This window comes from Crocodylus siamensis, chromosome 1 (genome assembly GCF_052110815.1).
Source record: "Crocodylus siamensis isolate JL-2025a chromosome 1, ASM5211081v1, whole genome shotgun sequence".
Classification (NCBI taxonomy): Eukaryota; Metazoa; Chordata; order Crocodylia; family Crocodylidae; genus Crocodylus; species Crocodylus siamensis.
The window spans coordinates 58,586,457-58,606,063 of record NC_143395.1 but is presented as its reverse complement, the minus strand read 5'-3'; the positions used below and the strand labels follow the sequence as shown (position 1 = coordinate 58,606,063).

The following is a 19,607-nucleotide window of genomic DNA, read 5'->3' as shown; positions in this document are numbered from 1 at the left end:
GCCACTCCCCCCTCCTCACTACAGTGGCAGGGGGAAGGGAGGAGCAGCTCCAGGCCCGATGTGGGGGAGGACTGGGTCTGAGGGTGGGGAGAAGCCGGGCCATTGCAGTGGTGAGCAGGGAGGAGCAGTGGGCCCGGCCCGACTGAGTGGTGGCGGCAGGAGGGTGGGAGGAGCAGGCTTGGGGCCAATGTGGGGGAGTGGGGGTGAGGGAGGAGTGGGCCCGGGCCTGACATGGGGAGGAGGTTCGCTCCTCCAGTCCCCCGCAGCTGCTGTGTCAGGCTGGACCAGGCCAGGCTGGGCCTGCTATCTTCCCCCCGCACTGCTGTAGCAGGCTGGCTTTTCCCCCAGCTTGGTCTCACTCCTCCCCTGGCCCCACCATTACCGCTGATGCCACAGCATGCCCGGCTCCTCTCCTCCTCATCAGGCCCACTCGGGGATGGGAGGAGTGGGCTTGGGGATGATGCAAGGGAGAGGGGCGGGGGAAGAGTGGGCCGGGGTCCAAGTGAGGGGAGGAGGCCCACTCCTTCCCTCCCCCAGCTGCTGCTTTGGCCGCATTGGACTGGGCCCACTCTTCCGCACCCCTGCTGTGGCAGGCCGGCTTTTCCCCTGCTTGGGCCTGCTCCCCACTGACCCTGTGTTGGACCTGGACCTGTTCCCTCCCCCCACCCTGCATTGCGCCCAGGCCTGCTCTGCTGCCCGTGTGACCTGCAGGGAGCAGGGCAGGAGGTGGGGAGGCGAGGCCTCCGCTTGCCCTTCTGTCCGCCCTTTTGCCACCACCTCCAGGGAGTGGGGTGAGGAGGTCGAGGCCAGCTGCACTAGCCTTGCCACCTCCACTCCATCTCCTTTGTCCCCACCTTCATGGTGGGGGGTGCCTTTGTCAGCATGCTTCTTTGCACTCTGATTGGCTGTTTGTCAGCCAATCAGAGCACAAATAAAGCATTATGGACAGACAGACAGGCAGACAGACCTAGGCTTTTATAATATTAGAATGGTGGAGATAGGTCCACAGGGTGGAAGTCACATCCTTTTTCTCTATCTTTGCTCTAAAACTACAGATACGCACAATAAGTAAGAAACCTACAGGTGCCAACACAGGCAAAAGCACAGGTGTAAGTGTGAGGAATGCTATGTTGGTTTCTATTGGCCAGTTAGGATGGCTCTTCAAGGTACCATCTGGAATCCTTGAAACAGTCTGTTCATGGATTCCCAGCAGACCTCCGTATAGATCACTGTACTTTTGCTTTGCTTCATTTAAAAAAAAAAAAGTTGTGCTCTAACTTGAGTGTAAAACAGTTCTAAATATCTCTTATATTTTAATGTAATTATCCCTGATTAATAGTGTAAGTTGCACAACTCTAAGAATTGCAGTGAATCACTGTGAGTAGAAGGGTTGTGAAAATTGTACTAAACATTACAATCATAGTGTTTACAAACTCAAACAATGGCTTCAACATTAATGCAGAATTGTGTTTTTTATTATTATGTGGTTGTAAATGTCTGCATTCAAAGAGCTGCAAACATTACCCAATGATTCAGCAAATGAAGAGAAGAGAACATGCAGTACAACGGCATAGAGGAAGGAACCAGTTTACATTTCAGTTCAGTCTGGGAATTTTATACTGTGGTGTGTTTATGTTTTTCCATTAAAGAATTGCAGCTGGAGCTGTAAAATTCGTCATCATGGGATGTATTCCCGTCAAAGGTTCTCTGAACACATCAGAGCTTTGTATAAAAATGTTGGACAGAAACTACTTCAATTACTACGGATACTTGAAGGATTAGTGATTCACCTACATCTCTAACACTCAAACACTCAAAGCTAGACAATCGCATGCAGTGTTTGAAAAATCAGCGTAATTTTGCTAATCTCAATCATCTGAAAATCTGCCCTATGAATTTAAGATTTAAGAACACATCTCATCAAAAATGAAATAATTTCTGACTTTAAATGAAGGGTTCTGCAAAGCTGTTTTACAGTTACAATTAAGACTGAACTGTTAGTACTTATCTCAAAGACAAGCATTGACTGTACAGACCAGCAGTATAAACATGACTCATGGTAAATACATATTTTATGTCAACACAAAAAACTTATTCGCATAAAATAAACACTGAAAATGTTCACGATACACAGAACTGAAATGTCTTGTATTTGAATTGAATTTTTTTACTATTAAAAAGCCCTATACTGTTGCATATACCATAATATTTTAAGAATAGTAGTATAACCATTGTAACCATTATATTAACAGGATATTAAAACAAACTTTCAATTGTAAAGTGTTGCTTAAATTTGCAAATAATTTGATTTGAATTCTGAACTATACAAACTCATTTTTTTAGGCTATATGAAGTTAACCATAGTTACTGCTTAAGAAATCACATTGATGTGCCTGCCCTCTTTTTCAGTAGTTTTTCTAATTTATTCTAATAAGAATAAATTTTGAGCACATAACAGTGATTGCCATTAAAATGCCAGTGTTTGTCAACAGCTGCGCCACAGTGGCGCCTGTCTAACATGCTGTAGTTTGTCTATATACTTGAAATAGAAAATAACCATGGAAACATAGTGATTGTTGGCTTTTTAATGTCTGTCTTTGCACCTCCCCAGGCCACCATTTACAGAACTAAATAACACATCAAGAAACATATGAATAAAGATGTGTTTATATGAAACAAACATATTAAGTACTCTTAAGGATTAAACCTGCTATGCCAAAACGTCAAGAAAAAGAAAATGTTGAAATAAATATAACAAAAACACCTAAATTGTGAGGAATCATGTAACTACTATGTCATACTACAGCAACTGCCATTAAAAAGTCAGCATCAACCAAGTGTTAAAATGCATTGGTATCTAAGATACCAAAATCATTTCCTATTTTAAGTATAAGGAAAAATAGTTGTATCTCAGATACTACTGTGAAATGCCTCTTACTGCCTACTGACTTCAAATGGCAACAGCAGATCTTTCACTGTGAAGCTGCAGAAGAGCTATTAGCAATGAAGCACAGCAATTCTCAAGAGCACAAAAACAAAAACATGTGCTGTATTAGTACCTTCTTATAGGAATTACATCTCAAAAGAAATAAGAATCCTCTATTGTTTCCCCTCAGACTGGCTTATTTCTTCCACCTTTTTAGAGAAAACATTTAGTATTCTTTCAAAGCACACATAAGCCTATTACCCCCTTTAGGATGAGATATGGTTAATCATACTTAAAGTTTCTGTGAAATAGTGTGGTATCCATAAGTTTCACTTACCAGAATGAAGAGGCAACGAGATGCAAGTTTTGTGTGCTCAGGGATGGTAGAAAACACTGACAAAATCAAGCAACCAAATACAAGGAGAAAACTGGAAAAGAAAACAACATTGAAAATGTTAATGTTGAGTATGCAGATCAATAGATGCATTGATCATACATTTCATAAATGGTAGCATTTAACAAAGGTGGATTAAATTATATTTTTTTATATTTTTTGATAGAATTAGATACTTTTAGACTTACAAACTTCTAAATGGCAGTAGAATAAAAAGTAATAGAATTAACATATTTTCCAATTAATTACATGTGCTTGTGTATAAGCCACCCCCTCCAAAAAAGGTTACATTATGAGAAAAAGTTTTTAACACATTTGATTACATTTTGGTCAAATATTATTACGTGGATTTCAATTATTTTTCTGTTACAAAGCTTTGGCATGTTGTACCTTTAATTTTAGACCTTATTTTTTGAAAAACGAAAACAACCACCTATGTCATATGCACCAAAAATTATGATAAAGAAGAAATTGCAACCAGTTCTCCTAATGAGAAGACTCTGAATACATTTGGGCTATATCTTGGTATCCAAATTAGAACACTTATCCAGTCCAAACCAGCTTTAGGTAATTCTGCACAAAGACCATCAATAGTTGAGATCTCTCTGCAGTCCAAAAAATCACTTCCCTTTGATAGTGTTTCTGTTGCTGCATAAGGTTAAGACCAAGATGCAGAATGTGTCTCACTGTTTCCATAATTGGTTTAGTTCTTTATTGTAATACATTTTTTATTAAGGGTTTTTAGGGACCTCAGCAGCATGGAATAAAGTCACATTTTGGTGCCTAAATGGTGAAATAGGATCTGGCCTCTATTTCCTACCACTTATTTTGTACAAACCATCCACTGGCTACAGTCATCAGTTACTCACTGCACAAGAGCAGATCTTTTGAAATGAAAGATGTGTAGCATTTTAGATTCTTGTCTTATGGTACTTTGTTAATAGTATCCATATCCTCAACATTCCCTTAATAACTTTCTGTGAGCATTTGTAAGTTACAGTGTAACACGACAAGCTGGAACAAAGGGCCAGACTCTAAGACACTGCATAGAGATGCGGTATTTCCTTATGGACTCTTCCTGATGTCAGGTGATATAGCACTCCGCATAAAGATGCATTGCTATTAATGCTGAGCTATAAGGGTGGGTGAAAATCAGTCAGTTCCCCTTGGATATGAGAGGGACTGCAGCCTCTGTGGGTGCTTCTACACGTGATGCTAAGGCACTATAGCAATGTGCTACAGCGCCATAGAAGTGGTGGGCACAAACCATGATGCCGACACTCTGAAGCCATAGTGACAAGCTACCTCGCTATAGTGTGTTGCTATGGCAACATAGCTGCTAAAAATAACTGTGTGCTGCCAGGATGGCACAGTAACAACTGTTACTGTGCTGTAATTTAGTATGTCCTAAAGCAAATACTAAATGCTAGCACAGTAACAACTGCACATTGGGGAGCATGTGTAGATGCACCCTTGAGAGGCAGAAGGAAACAGGGGCTGGGCCACAGAAACCTCTCTTGAGAAACTGTTAAAAAAATTTAACCTTAGCAGGTAGTTTACAGTGAGGGAATATACCATTTTATTGTTGATAGAGTCATAAATAAAGGGAACAAAAATATTTTGGGCTATATAGAATATAGACATACTCTTGAAAAGCTGTGATTTAATTGGCCTGTGCATTCAATACTATTATTCAGGAGCAGTGATTCTCGACTAGGGTGCTGTAGCACCCTGGGTGACATGAAATCCTTTTAAGGGCGCTGCAAGTTGCCATGTAATATTAGCAGTGTTAGGTATCCAAACACCTATGCATGATTCACAAGATAAACCCAGAGATGTCCAGTACAAATCCATAGTGTCCAAAATATTCTGATATGTTGTGGTCTTTATGCATTTTTTGCTCTATTATTTTTCTATAGTCAAAAATCAGTGTAGGCTAAGAGCATAAATTATCTGAGAGGTGCTTTGAATCTAATGAGGGGTGCCTCGAGTCTAAAAAGGTTGAAAACCACTGTTCTAAAGAACTAGAGATGTAGCATATAAACATTAACAATTTTCCTCTCATGCTGAAAGCAGTTTTTACTAACCATTTCACTGCTCTTCTACTCCAGCATCCTTTGTTTATGATGAGCCAGAATTCCATTGAGATACCAGTGCTGTACTGTAATGTAGCTGATACACTAAACCCCAGTGCAAGCACACTTCTTAAGAATTATTATTATTATTAGGAAAGAAAACCTTATGGGCAAGCATGATACATTTATTCTTCAATGATAAAGAAGCCCTTTTTACAACATTTCAGTTGTACACTGAAAACAAATTCTACTTTGAGGACAATTCTGACAACAATGGCATGCACGCTGTTTTCTGGAATATGAAAAAGGCAAAATATTCAAAATGTAATAGAGTTTTATGATATTCAGAAATGAAAAGCAGCCAATTTCACTGCCAGCAGAAAGTTTTACAATCTCCATAAACTGCATTCCCCTATCAATACAAAATATATTTAAAGCTTCACAAAGTCGCACTCAAGTGACAACAATCCAACTTGTGACCAAGTTGTCTCTTTTAGATACATCTCTCAGTGACATCAGTAGGACTTTTGCCCCAGTAAGGACTTCAGATATGAACTCACTGTAATTATATCCTACAATTGGCTGGCATATGAGCTGAGATGTATGAGCACTAGTTCTATTGTCTAAGATAGAAGGCAGGAGGCAGAGCAGGGTGGCACCTTATGCTAAGTACAGAGGTTCAAAAAGCTCGAGGTAGAATTGATCAAACTTATGTCTGTTTCTGTAAATGGTGTAGGTTAGTTCAGGAGTGAACAGAACATACATTTGCCCTTGGGTGGAGTGGGGGTGGGCAAGCAGGCTGGCTGCACTGGCTAAGGCCACAGGTTGGTGGCATTCCTGCATGCCTCCTAGTGGGCTCCCCAGACTGCCAGAGACTGCTGAGTGCAGCCAAGTGCAGCAGAGTGGCCAGGCCACCTCTGATTGGCTGCCAGGCACAGGAGAGCACCCTCCTCCTCTCCTCCCCCATCATTGTCTGCAACAGGCATCTGTCTGCTGCAGGCAGCTTGCCCATCTCATCCAGTGCAGTCTTGTTGTGCTCCCTGGGGCTGCACCTGTGCTCATGGGAAGCACAAGAGTCCTTGGGTGGGCTCCTGCACACCCACCCATGGATTCCCATGCCCCTGCAAGTGGGCACAGCCCCAGGTAGCATAACTGGGTTGCATGGCATGGCCGAGAAACTCTTCCTTCCCTCCCCCCCATCATCTTCAGCTACTGGGCTGATTTGGTTCTGTGAGGGCCCTGGGGGCAGGGTCAGCTCAGCACTTAACTGGAGCAATGGAGCACAGGGCAAGTGATAGCTAGCTGGAGGCTATAAAGGCACCTGGGATGCTGGTGGACAGTGACCTAACATCAACCAATAATCAAAATCAATTTAAGTATGAGAGCAAATTGATCTAGGTCTATCTTAGAATAGGTTCTGCCATTCTTAAATCAGTCTATGTACACTGTCATGGAGTCACATAGGTGCCCCGTGACTGTGAGGGTGATTGGCGAGCTGCCAATCACCCAGGCAGCTCAGGTGCCGGTTGCCAGGGTGACCAGGTGAGTCACGTGGCCAGAAGGGGGCAGGGCCAGGCCTTTATAAACAACTTAGGCCGGAGCCTGCCTCACAGTTCCTTTCTGGCTGCCGCAGGAGCAGGAGCTCTGCGGCTGAGCTGAGCAGCCCGAGGCAAGTGGGGCAGCCTTACCAAACTAACCGGCTGCGATGATGCAGGGAACAAGATCACCTTCAAGGGCAGGTAAATTCGGAGGACTGGGTGAGGCTGTTGGGGAGCGAGGAGGCCTCAGCGGGGCCCCCCCAACAGCTTGGGGGCTCCAGAAGTACGTGCCAGGGTGGCACTGACCCCAGAGGGGGCGAGGCACAGGGTGCGCGGTATTGGGCCCCAGAGGGGGCGAGTTGGGCCCCAGAGGGGGCGTGACGCAGAGGTGATAGCGCCGGCCCAATGGCGCCGAGACTAGGGCGGCGGTAAGGCCGGCCCAATGGCGCCGAGAGTTGGGTGGCGGTGACGCTATCGGCCCTGTGGGGCACCGAGTGGCCGAGAGGCACCCGACGGGTGAGGGACAAGAAAAACGTCCCCCGGAACAGCTGCGAGGCTTGGGGCGTGCTGAAGGGGAGGTTTGGAGGCACGCATTGCCCTTAAGGCGGGACGCATATCAAAACCCCATTCTGGACTAGGGACAGGACACCAATACCGTCCATTAGGGAACAGGCAGCCTCCACAATATATTTAACCATCAAAGTCGTGGCGGGCGAGATTCTGAGGGTGCTACGTTCGCCCTAACGTGACGGTGAGTGGCGCTAGGGAGTTTCACGGCCGCCCTTAGCGCCCGCTCCCTCACATACACCAAACTTTTACGTTGTGATGAGTTTAGACCAATTTCTGAGCACTTATTGGTAAAAGTATGATGTCTGTACCTGACCATAGGGGCTAACCCATTCAGAAAAGCATAAGCTTTTGTAGGTGACAGACAGGCAAAAAAACATGAATTGAGGATTTGTAAGAGGACGTGATTTCTATCTGCTAAATTTTTCTAGTCATGAGCCAGCTATGCTCTAAAAGTGCACTTTGCTGTATATATAGAATATATATGTTGGAAATTATTTTAATTTATTTGTATTACAGCAGTACTAACCAGAACTGGGGCCCTGTAGCAGTAAGTATTGGACAAACATACAGAAGACACATTGTTTGAAGTAGGTTACGGTATAAAAGACTAAGACAGACAAAGGGTAGGAGCATAAATGGCATGTGCCCCCTGTGGCAGTAAGTGTGGGAGCTTCCGCATATGCCACCAGTGCTGTCAGGTGGGGGGTGGCGACTATCCACAGATGCCACCAGCAGCACTGGCAGTGGCCAGTGGGGATCGTGGACTGTCTGCAGATGCCACTGGCAGTGTCAGTGGCAGGATGGCTAGTGGCGACCGCCCGCAAGCGGTCTTTTTGTAGGGGGTGCATTGCCATGCCCGGGGTGGGGGGGTGTGTGCACCCACTACACATCACCCCTTGGTAGGAGAAAGGAAGTATTATTATATCCCCATGTAACCCGGGCAGTACTCCAAGACGTACCCCCTCTCCAATTGAAGGGATCAAAGCAGGTGCACAAGCACTGTGGGAGGTGTAGGGACTCTTCTCCCCCTACAGAGCAGAGCCAGACCACCAATGGGGACTTAGCCATATACCTTTTAATACTGGGAACATAACAGGCATAAATCAGAGGGGATAGTAGACACTACAGTGCCCCAAGGGGGCAGAATTCAACAAAAGTTAGACACTTACAATCATTGACCAAAAAACAGGGTTAATAAAATATAAAACACAAACAGCAGAACAAACAATATGGGTTGGTGAAATATAAAAAAGCACAAAATGCAAAATGTCAAATGACAAGGAAATATAGGATCTTGGTACCTGGAGGGGGAGAAAGGCGGGAAAACACAATGGTTCCTTTTCCACTGCAAGAAGATTTACTTCTTGTTAGCTCGCTCACCTCAGCTGGGACTTGAATTCAGATCTCCCACACACTAGGCAGGAACACTGCCACACAGCCACCATTGGTGACACTACTCCAGCCTGCTAGGGGTCTTGACCTTCCCAGAGCCCTGGCCTCACGTCGAGCTGCCTGGCCTCTGATTGGAGGAGCTGGACTCAGAGCTGAGAACCCCTCAGGTCGCTGCTCAGATCCCTGCTGGAGCGGAGAGGAGCCTCTGCTGCTGGGCACACTCCGCACTGCTGAGGGTCCCGGTGCCGCCTGCTCTTTCAGGCTCTTCTGGGGCACTGCTCCTACCCCGCTGGCTCAGCTCTTGCCAGCTCTGTGAAGCCCCTTCTTTGTTGTCCCTCACTGGTCTCTCCTGAGTCAGCCCATGCTGCCCCTTTTATCTCCCTCCAGGTGACCCAAGGGGCCAATCAGGGTGAGTCTCTGGGGCCTGATTGGTGCAGGAAGGGAATCCCAAGTCCTCCAATCATCTTTTACCCCTTCAAAATCCCTGGGCCAGGTCACTGCCAGCCAGCCCGTCACACCCATTTATTAGATGGGGACAGAGGAATAAAAGTGAGCTATCTGCTGCCATGCAGGTTGTCTGTGGCAGAGCAGAAAATGATCCCAAATTTCCAGAGTCACACTCCAGTGCTTTAATCTGGAAAACACCCTTACTTTCATACTTTCCTTCCTCTCAAAATGGAAGATTACCTGACTTCAGGATCATTTCTTACAGAATCAGGGTAGACAAATCATTAATTTATTAAAGACTAGAAAACAAGTGAAGGGACAAAACTTGTATAGTCAAGCAATTTAGGAATCAAAAGAAGACAAACACTCAGGAAAGCCCAATGAACAATTTAGAGGAGCACCTGAGCAGGCATAATTTATTTTCTAGATTATCTATGCAGAGCGGATACAATCCCCATAGCATTACACCAGTTATATACTTGGAAGGGTATCTTGCTAACCCTCTATCCATACATAATTCAAACGATTCCTTCATGCTCATTTTTTTCAGAATGTTCACAAGAAATGAGGAAATAGTAATGATTCTTAAAGCACAGAGCAAATATCTCTAAGTTACCTACCTAGAGACATACATGCCTGAATTTACTTCACTACACTTGTTCTTTCTCACTCCACCTCTTCCTCTCAATTTTGTTATCAATGCTCATTATATTGTTTGTAAAATTAGACTGAAAACCCTTTTGAAGAGGGGCTTTGTTTTTCTATTTGCTTTACAAAACAGTGAGCATACTTTTCGGTGCTGTAAAATACAGCATTAATAACAGCAGCATAAGGATTAACTGTTCCTGAATAATTTCTGTAATTTATTTACCATGGACATGCTTTCCTTCACAGTACAGCAGTAGGCATGAGTCACTTTTACTCTTAAAAAGTTCTGGGTATTTGGCCAATGACATGAAAATGCCCCTCCTTTACTATAGGATGGTAGAGAAAAGGAATGTGTTCCACCTAGGTAAAAACAGAGAAAATCTCCAACCAAGAATTTTCAGCGGTTCAACAACAGGAAATAGAAAAGGAGTGGCTTTAAGGGAAGTTAAGATAGAAGTATTCAGAACACCTCAGTGATCAGACAGAATAAGGATGTATTCCTGTCTAAATTCATCTAGTCCAATCAAAGATACAATACCCCTCATTGCCTTCCTGTCTACTAGGCATTGACAAGTAGACTAGATGCTTCTTTGCCTATTATGCTTTTAAGTAGTACTTAGACATCTAAGATGCCCAAATTCCTTTCCATCTCCCAAATACACAAGTAGCACTTAGGGTCACTTATGCAGATTTTATACAAGATACCACTCTACATGACTAGGCTCAGCCAACTGTGCATACTCAGAAATGATTCAAGGAGTAGTTGTCTTAACTCTGAATCTGCCTGAGAAAGCACATAAATCTCATGTTAAGTGCTGGAAATCTCAGTTGCAGAAAAACAGAACTAGCAACTGTTTAAGAGGAGGAGGAGAGCCCACCTAATTTTAGATTAGGGGTTATGGCTCCTTCACAGGAAGCAAAGACCCAAGTTCTAGGCACCCCTTCAGTCAGAGAATGTTTGAATCTTCTACTTTCTGGCAAAATGCCCTAATCACTGCTCCCTGGACTAAGCAGTTGCTGAGTAACTTTCATCCCTCCTGTTCTGTGGGCAGCTAAGATAGAGAAATGGGGCCAGAAAAAGAACAAACTAAGGGAGTATGCTCTGTGTCCAAATCTAGCTGGCACTGTTTTGGAAATAGGGGGACATGAATTCAGGCTCTTCCTTCTGCTGCTGTTTCTGCATTTTATCCAATGATTATTCAATACAATAGGTGAAGTAGAAGCTACCTCATCCTGCTTCTCACTGATGGATGAACCGTAAAATAATAGGTCCTAACAAGAACTTGTCCAATCATTTGATGTGCCTTACATGATGAAGAAGGTACTTTCTGATGTCAGTATTTGAACTGTACATTGTAATACACGGAATTGAAATCATAAAGATACATATTAGAGGATGCCACTTCAGGTACACTAGACAGGCCAAAACACGCTGTAATTATATTCAGCCTCTGTTGGTTCAGTCTGGATTATATATTTGTTCAGGCTGAAAAAAACCAGATGGTCAATTCTCTCATGCATTTAGCTTCAGATAGTAAAACATATGCCTTAGGCAGCAAGTCGCTGTAAAATTATTCAGCCACTGCCATAGCCTAATATTTTATGAAACCAACTACTTCCATTTTGTTTCAGCAGTAATCTTTGTGATGTAGCCACTTTCATTTTATTTCCTTCCTTTAGAAAGTACATACTAAAGAAAACAACCAGTTTATGAAAGATGATACAACTTTGAAAACTTTCATATTTGTTTAAGCCACCCTTCATAACCTTTTCCTGCTAGTTAATTAGCAACTAGCAATTATACATTTATTATATTTTCAATTGATTTTTTTCTTTAGCTTGTGATTTCATGTTTGTTAAACAGACAACGAGCAGCCTAAAAATATGTAAAACATTAGCCATATGACATCATCACGTAAACAAAATATGTACTCAATGAAGAATGCTAAAAACTATTTTGCTGAATTATTTAGTACAATTAAAATAATCAAAAAATGAAACGTCTGAAAACAGTTTCACTACTTTTCTAATTAATAATGAAAATGTATCATAGTTAGAGGCATAATTAAGTAATTAGATTACTAAAATCATGTCCAGATATTATTCAGCACCTAATTTAAACCTTATAAGAGAAAGGATATTCAGATTTATATCTGTAAGTAGCTGCAAATTATTCCATTTACTGAGTTATTATGGTATACAAGACATGCAGGTTTAACAAGCAGTTGAAAATTCCAGAGATTATTTGCTATAAAACAAGGTGTCACATTTTGTCCTTAGTTATATAGTATAAACTCAGAGTTAATTCCATTTCTCAGAGAATACACAGAGTTGGAGCAGATTTGGAGCCAGTGAATTTAAGAAAGAATTTTTGGTCAATTCTGAATGTTTTTTGCCTTTGGGAGGTTAAATCAGATCTTTAATTTCAGTTTACCTGTATCCATTAGGCCTGCATGAATAGGGAAGTATTTGATTTGGATTCGGCTGATTCAGAGGACAGTGATTCAATTTGGAGATTCGGATCACTGTCCTGAATCAATTTGGTTGAATTGGCTTCAGAAGGTTTGGTGCTGATTCAGATTGGCCAGGGAGAGGTAGGCACAGCTGGGTGGCTGCAGGTTCCCCTGCATCTCCTCTGGCTCTGCCTGCCTCTCCCCTGGGTGGGGAGAGTTGCGGGAGAAGCCCCCATGGCTGCCCTGCCTGGCCCCATCCCCCGCCTGGCCCCAGCCTAGTCCTGGCACTTAAAAAAAAAAAAAAAAATTGCCCACACTCACTGACTCTGGCAGCGGCAACTGGGGCCTCTGGGTGCTTGTGGCAGAGCCCCCCCATGCAGTGCGGGGCAGTGGGGATCTCCTGCCCCACCACCTGGCAGTCGCTTGGCAGCTGTCCCATGGCACTGGTGCAGTGTGGCTTGGCAGGGCATTGTGCACTGTCTGGGAGCTGGGGCTGCTGGGGCTGAGCACTGCTGGGCTCCAGCTGCCATGTGGAGCCACCCCAACTCCTAGACAGTGCATGGCACCCTGCTGAGCCACACTGCACCCATGCCATGGGGCAGCTGCTACATGGGTGCCAGGCAGGGGGGTGATCCCCGTTGCCCCTCGCTGTCCTGGGCAGCAAAGGGGAACTCTGCCCCACTTTGCACCCAGAGGCCCTGATAGGTAGCCAGACAGGTAAGAAAACATGGAAATGTGCTCAGTCATCAATAATAGGTTAATTTTTAAACTGGGCCCCTGGGTCGGGAAATTATTCTAGTAGGCAGCTCTCATACTCAAAGGACATTTGGGTAGATTAACTACTCTGGGTATAGATGATGTAAATGACTCTACAAGTGATCCTGAATGAAAGCAGGAAGGCAGTGTTATTAGTATCACCCATCAACTGCAGGGGACAGAATGGGAAACTTCAGGTTATAACTTTAGTGTATTGCAACACTAGGGTGTGGAAAGATATAACACTTGAACCATTCCAAGAATGCCACTGATGGGGAACTAATTCATAATTATCCCGGCGTTTACACATACATTGCTGAAGATTTTAAGTAGAACAGTCATCTTTTAGGCATTGCAGTGCTGTCAAACTGTCACTAGGCATGATAGTGAATACCTAACCCAGCATGTTCCAGTTTCCCCAATATTCCCTGAGAAGACAAGGAAGACTCATACCTCAACTGGCTAGATGCCAAAGAAAAAGAAGATGCTAGTTGCTTACAATTATAATTCTCTGACTTTCCTTCTCACTAACACTGAATTCAATAAACGCCATTCTTGAACTTCACCAAAATTTGTGGGGTGCTACCACTGTGGGGGATGGCTAGGTATGTGTGTGTCTAGACCCCTATTTCTGGGTTTCTGGGGACCAGGGTATTCTGGGGGCTGTGCAGTCTCCATCACTTTTAAACAGAATTTTCCCCCAAGTTGCTTATCAATTTCACCCCACTCATGACAACTGACCAGGCTTTGGGGCATTCCAGGCTGATCTGGGGTGAGGAGTGTGCAGAGGGGGTACCCCTGTTCTGGATTTCTGGTGAGCTGCCCAAGGCCTCCATGCCAATTTCTAGGAATGAAATGAAATTGACCAATGGCTTGGGTACCCCCCTCTACCCTTCTGCCCACACCCCAAACCAAATCAGCCTGGGATAGCCCAAAGCCTTGTCAATTGCCATGAGCAGAATAAAGCCAACCAGTAGCTTGGAAGAAAGTGCTGTTTAAAAGCTAGAGGGACACTGGGAAGTCACCCAGAGAACTCAGAACTCTGGACACCCAGAAGCAGGAATATTTCTCTATGTACCTGACCACACTCTCAAACTCAGAGTAGCCTGAGATGGTATGGACTGGGTCAAGTGCATGCCATATGGGTTGGGGCTGTAGAGTTTTGGCAGTGTACTGGAGTGGCAGTTGCTGTACAGGGTGCAAACTGCACCTGCAAGATTGACCGGATGCTAGTCACAAAACACTTGGTGTCCATGCTTAACAATGAACTGGTTTAAGGAGGACCTTTTCAAAATAGTATTAGATTATTCAGGTATACTTTTGAAACACTGCAGGAGATTCAAACCATTCTAAATTGGCATGTATTTCTACATTTTTGCAGTTTCAACAGCATTTAAAATGGTGTAAGTGTTACAGCTGTCTGCACCAAAGGTCACACATACAGAAAAATATATTTTCTGGGCTATTAGAACAGTAAGTCATCTACTGGAACAGGTATCTGGGAGCACACACTGGGTGGAGAATGAAACATGGACAGGGAAGCAAACAAAGCTGAGAGGAAGAGTTGTCCAAAATACAATAATAATGCAATGATAATAACATAAGCAAGTATAAGCAGGGCAGATATTATTATTACATAATTTAAGAAAGCTTTGTTTTAGAAAGGAAATCTATGTTCTTTCTGAGCTGACATTTTTCATTCATAAAAACAGTACATTTGACAGTTACAGAAGCGCATACAAGATTCCTAAATCCAAATACCAAATGGGTGGTAGATAGAAGAAAAAGGTTTTAGGCTTAGAGCCTGTATGCCAAGTTACATCCTAGAACAAATGTATGTAGTCAAGATAGAAATGATGGGGAGAATCTCTCAACAGTGCCAATGACTCCCATCGCTCTTCCTTATATCTCTGATGAGTAAATTCCTTGAGGTCAGTGGAGAGAGTTTTCCCCAGTACAGTATAGAAAGACAGACACCAGGGGATTCTACTAGCCTCAGAAACTAAAAACGTCAGCTTATACAGGCTTGGGGAGGCTGTTTACGCAGGTCCTGTGACATCTCCCTTAAAAAGCAATCTTTTCAACATTTCTTTAAAACAGATAATGCACTGCTGACATGGCGGAAAATAATATAGTTTAACAGTTTTGATAATGCAAGCCATGTGGATTAAATTTTCCATCATTTATAGTTTCAATGTGACTTGTTTATGCAAGAAAATGAGATATGACAAAGGTTATTACAATTTGTTAAAAATGTTTGACAAAAGCTGCATAGAGCGTAAGTGCTCTTCCATAGAAGAAGGCTCATAAATTTATCCTGTAAACTTTAAGTTAAAATGACTTGCTCTCTAACCTCCTCTATGAATATAAAAGCATAACACATTAAGGGACTGATATAGCATGCCTTCTATATGTGGAAAATCCACTGAAATCAATTCTCTCTCTCTCAACCTGTGAAAAAAACTTTACAAGTGCATTTTAACAGGGGATTTTGGTGTGCTTCCTGAAAAAAAGAATTGCAATAAAAGTTCACTTTAAAAGTTCTCTTTACTAGCTAGTTACAGAACTTTTAAACATATGAAACTTTCTGTTGAAAGCTTTTGTCACTGGTTGAACCCAACTCTGTATACTGATTTGTAAAGGTCCTTTTGTTTTGTTAGGTCCTAATATGTGTCTTAGACAATACTTACTTACCCATTTACATGTACCATTATATGCACTCACTGTGTCATTATATGTTTTAAAAGTAGGGAAAACTAGTTCATATAATATGAAGGGGTTTAAATTTGCAGTGACAATAAATATTTGTCGACTTAAATTGATTCTCCTTGGGTGCAACAACACAAGACACTACTGTGCAGTGGTTACTATGCATTTATTTAGCACTTGTATAAGCAAGTGCTAAATAAATGCGCAGCAACCGGAGTTACTGTGCAGTAGTGCTGGTGAATGCCTTTTTAGTGATGCTACTGTGCAGTAGCTTAATATTTCTGTGCAGTAGTGTCTTGGCCTGGTTTTTGCCACACAGTGCTACTGGGCAGTAGTATCAGGCTTCTGCATAGTCAGCATGTTGTGTAGATGTGGCCTTTGTTAGATTTTTGGGGAGAAAACAAACAGTCAGTGGGCATGTCTACATGTGCTATTAATGAAGTTGAATAAACTCTGGTGCAGTTCACTCCAGAGTTTACTGCTTCTGGGTCCTGTGTTTCCATGTACACTGGTACTGCAGCATGTTGAACTGGGTCACAGCAGCCCTGGCTGGCAGGCAGTTCGGGGTTGGGGGAGACAGCCTGCCAGCTTGGGGTTGCTTCCCCCTGGCTCAACATGCTGCAGAGGGGCTAACTGGGGTACCAGGGTGTTCCAGTATGGGGCTAGCCAGCAGACAAACCCAGTACTGAAGCACCTTCATGCCCCAGCCAACCCCATCAGTGTCTATATGTGTACTGTGGTGGAGTAATTAACTACACTGTAGGATAGTACCTGTGCTGACAATTACTAACCCATGGTGGATTTCATTAGTTTACTCCATCCTAATAGCACTGTACGTGTAGATGCTGAAATTTACTGTGGAGCTGATCAGTCAGCTCTATAATAAATGTCCTATATAGACACGTCCAGGATTTGCTAAATGACTGTGCTCCAAGATTAGCTGGTTTGACCTTTGAAGATAAAAACGTAAGTGGCTTAGAAAAAAAGGCCCTTGACACACCAAGTAAAGTGGCATTGGCAACAGAGTTCTTGATCTAAGTGACCATCAGAAAATAAAGCACAGAAAATAAAGTATCAAGATAAATTTTTCAAGAGAATAATATGCACAAACACTGTTCTCTCTCCAACAGCTATGCTAGCTAGGAAAAACCTCTCCTGACCTGTTCATCAGTGACAAATGTGGCATATTATAATAGTAAGAACAGGCTCTTCAAAATGCTACATACTTATTGCATTTAATTTCCTGAGAAAATATATAGGAATTCTTTGGATCAAATTCAGTGATTTCATTTGAAACTGTTGTTTACAATCATTCCATTTGGCTGCACTTATCTGGAAGCATGTGTTTTTCCTCTGGAGTTTAGCTACTTTAAACAGGCATAGTAAGAAGTGTGGTTATTTTTGCAAATCAAGAACCTTGTCTATTTTTGTTAGGAGCCAGGTTCATTGGAACAGTCTGCCAACTTTGTAAATGTAGCTCCAACTCAAATGTGTTGAAATTGAAATAGATTTCAGACCCCAAAACAGCTGATATATAAACCAACATTTTTAAAAGGGGTTCCTAAATTTAGACATGAACATCCATATTTAGACTACTAAATGAGATGACTAATGGAGCTCAGCTCCATCGGATGTTCCATGTTTGATTAAGGCCATTTACTTTAGTGACAAAATATGCATTTAAGTGTCGAAAGCTCAGCTACTCAAATTTGTAAATGTTGGCTTCAGTTCATTTGCTTTTCTAAAATACGACATGTCTTTGGATAGTGCATAAACACCTGTTGAACAGAGAGATCTAGAGATAATACACTTTTAAAGTTTGTTTTTTCTGGGTTTTACCCATTACACTTTGCCCTTGCCATTCTGTAATTTACAAAGTTCTAGTAGATAGTGTATTTATTTTATTTAATCATTGATATAGTGTATATAGTTTCCATTTCCATTTCCAAACAACTATTAGTCTTTAATATTCATAATTTTATCAAGGAGAATGTATCTAAAACATTAATAGGTCTTGACTCAAAGAAAATACAGAGTGTTTAAAGCTGAATGTTGTCTAGAGCTAGTGATTTTTTTTGGCATAAAAAGTACAAAACTTAATAGAATAAAACATATGGACAAATTTCCAAATATGAGTTCATTCTTAACCCTGAAAAAATGAAACACTCTCCTAATTTTTTGCAATATTTTCCATTATCACCTACCTCTATTAACATTGTTTCCCAGCCTAATGTTTCTCATTATTGTTTCTCATTTGTGTATTCTGGTTGAAATCTTGGTTCCAGTGAAGGCAATGAGGGTTTTGCCATTGACTCCCATGCTGCCAGGTTTTCACCCAATGTCTTTATTATACCCCATCTAGTGATCCAGCAAAGGCAGAAGACCATGCCAGAACACCATGACTGAAAGCTTTAAGAGGATGGCACTGACCCAACCCGCCGGGGGATGGGGGGACTACCGCCACTGCTGGCCCACTGAGCAACCCTTGCAAAGCCAGCAGGCCATGGCACTCTAAGGAGCCCACCCCTGCCCCAGCCCTGGAATGATCTGTGGGCAAGGCAAAGGCCCCCAAAGGGATGCTTGCCTGCCTGTACACAAATGCCAGGAGCTTGGGAAATAAACAGGAGGAACTTGTCCTCCTGCTCAATGCAAACAATTATGATCTCATAGGGATAATGGAGACCTGGTGGGATTCCACCCATGACTGGGCCACAGGTATAGACAGCTATACCTTGTAAAGGAGAGATTGAGTGGATAAAAGGGGTGGGGGGTATAGCTCTCTATGTCAAGGAAAGCTATGCATCCCTGCAAGCCAACATTGGTGCCCAGGATGGACAACTGGAGACCCTCTGGGTTAAAATCCATGGGGAACATGGCGCAGGGGCACAATGGTGGGAGTCTATGGGAGACTTCAACTACCAGGACATCTCATGGGAAGAGCACTCAGCCAAATCCGAATGGTCGCAAAGCTTTCTTACGTGTGTGGATGAACTCTATCTGACGCAAGAAGTCTATGCGCTGATGAGAGGCAAAGCACTGCTTGACCTGGTACTGGCAATGGGGGATGACCTTATCAGTGACCTAACGATTGAAGGGAAGCTGGGTGATAGTGACCATGAGCTGATCATCTTCACCATCCATCATAAAGCTGGCAAGTCAGTCAGCAATACAGAAATCCTCAACTTCAGGAAAGCTGACTTTGACAAGCTTAGGAAGCTTGTCAGTGAGGCCCTAAAGGGACCATGACTCAAAGGGGAGGGGAGTTCAGGAAGAGTGGATCCTGGATGCACAAGCACAGTCTATTCCATCTTGGAGGAAAGGCAGCAAAAGGGCACATCAGCCCGCTTGGCTCTGCAGGGAACTAGTGGTCTTCCTGTGCTGAAAAGAAAGGCCTACAAAGGATGGAGGATGGGATCCACCTCCAAGGACAAATATTTTGCACTGGTCTGAACCTGTGGAGAGCAAGCCAGAAACACCAAGGCTGTGACTGAACTCGAACTGGCTACAAGTATCAAGAACAATAAAAAGTCCTTTTTTAGATATGTGGGGAGCTGGAGGAAAAACAAAGGGAACACTGGACTCCTGCCAAACCAGACGGGACAGTTGACAACCAATGCCCAGAAAAAAGCCAACTTGCTAAATGCGTGTTTTGCATCGGTCTTTCACCAGTCCCATGGAATGCCCCTGCCCATTACAGAA

The 19,607-nt window shown here is 43.1% G+C and overlaps 1 protein-coding gene across 2 annotated transcripts in view; it reads right to left on the bottom strand.

Moving 5' to 3' along the window:
* KCNQ5 (potassium voltage-gated channel subfamily Q member 5) overlaps positions 1–19,607 on the bottom strand; it is a 622,372-nt gene that overhangs the window by 180,223 nt on the left and 422,542 nt on the right. For both annotated transcript variants that reach the window (XM_090034927.1, XM_090034921.1), the window contains exon 2: positions 3,264–3,354. In XM_090034927.1, coding sequence (XP_089891053.1) covers positions 3,264–3,354 — 91 coding nt within the window. The remainder of the gene's footprint in view (positions 1–3,263; positions 3,355–19,607) is intronic.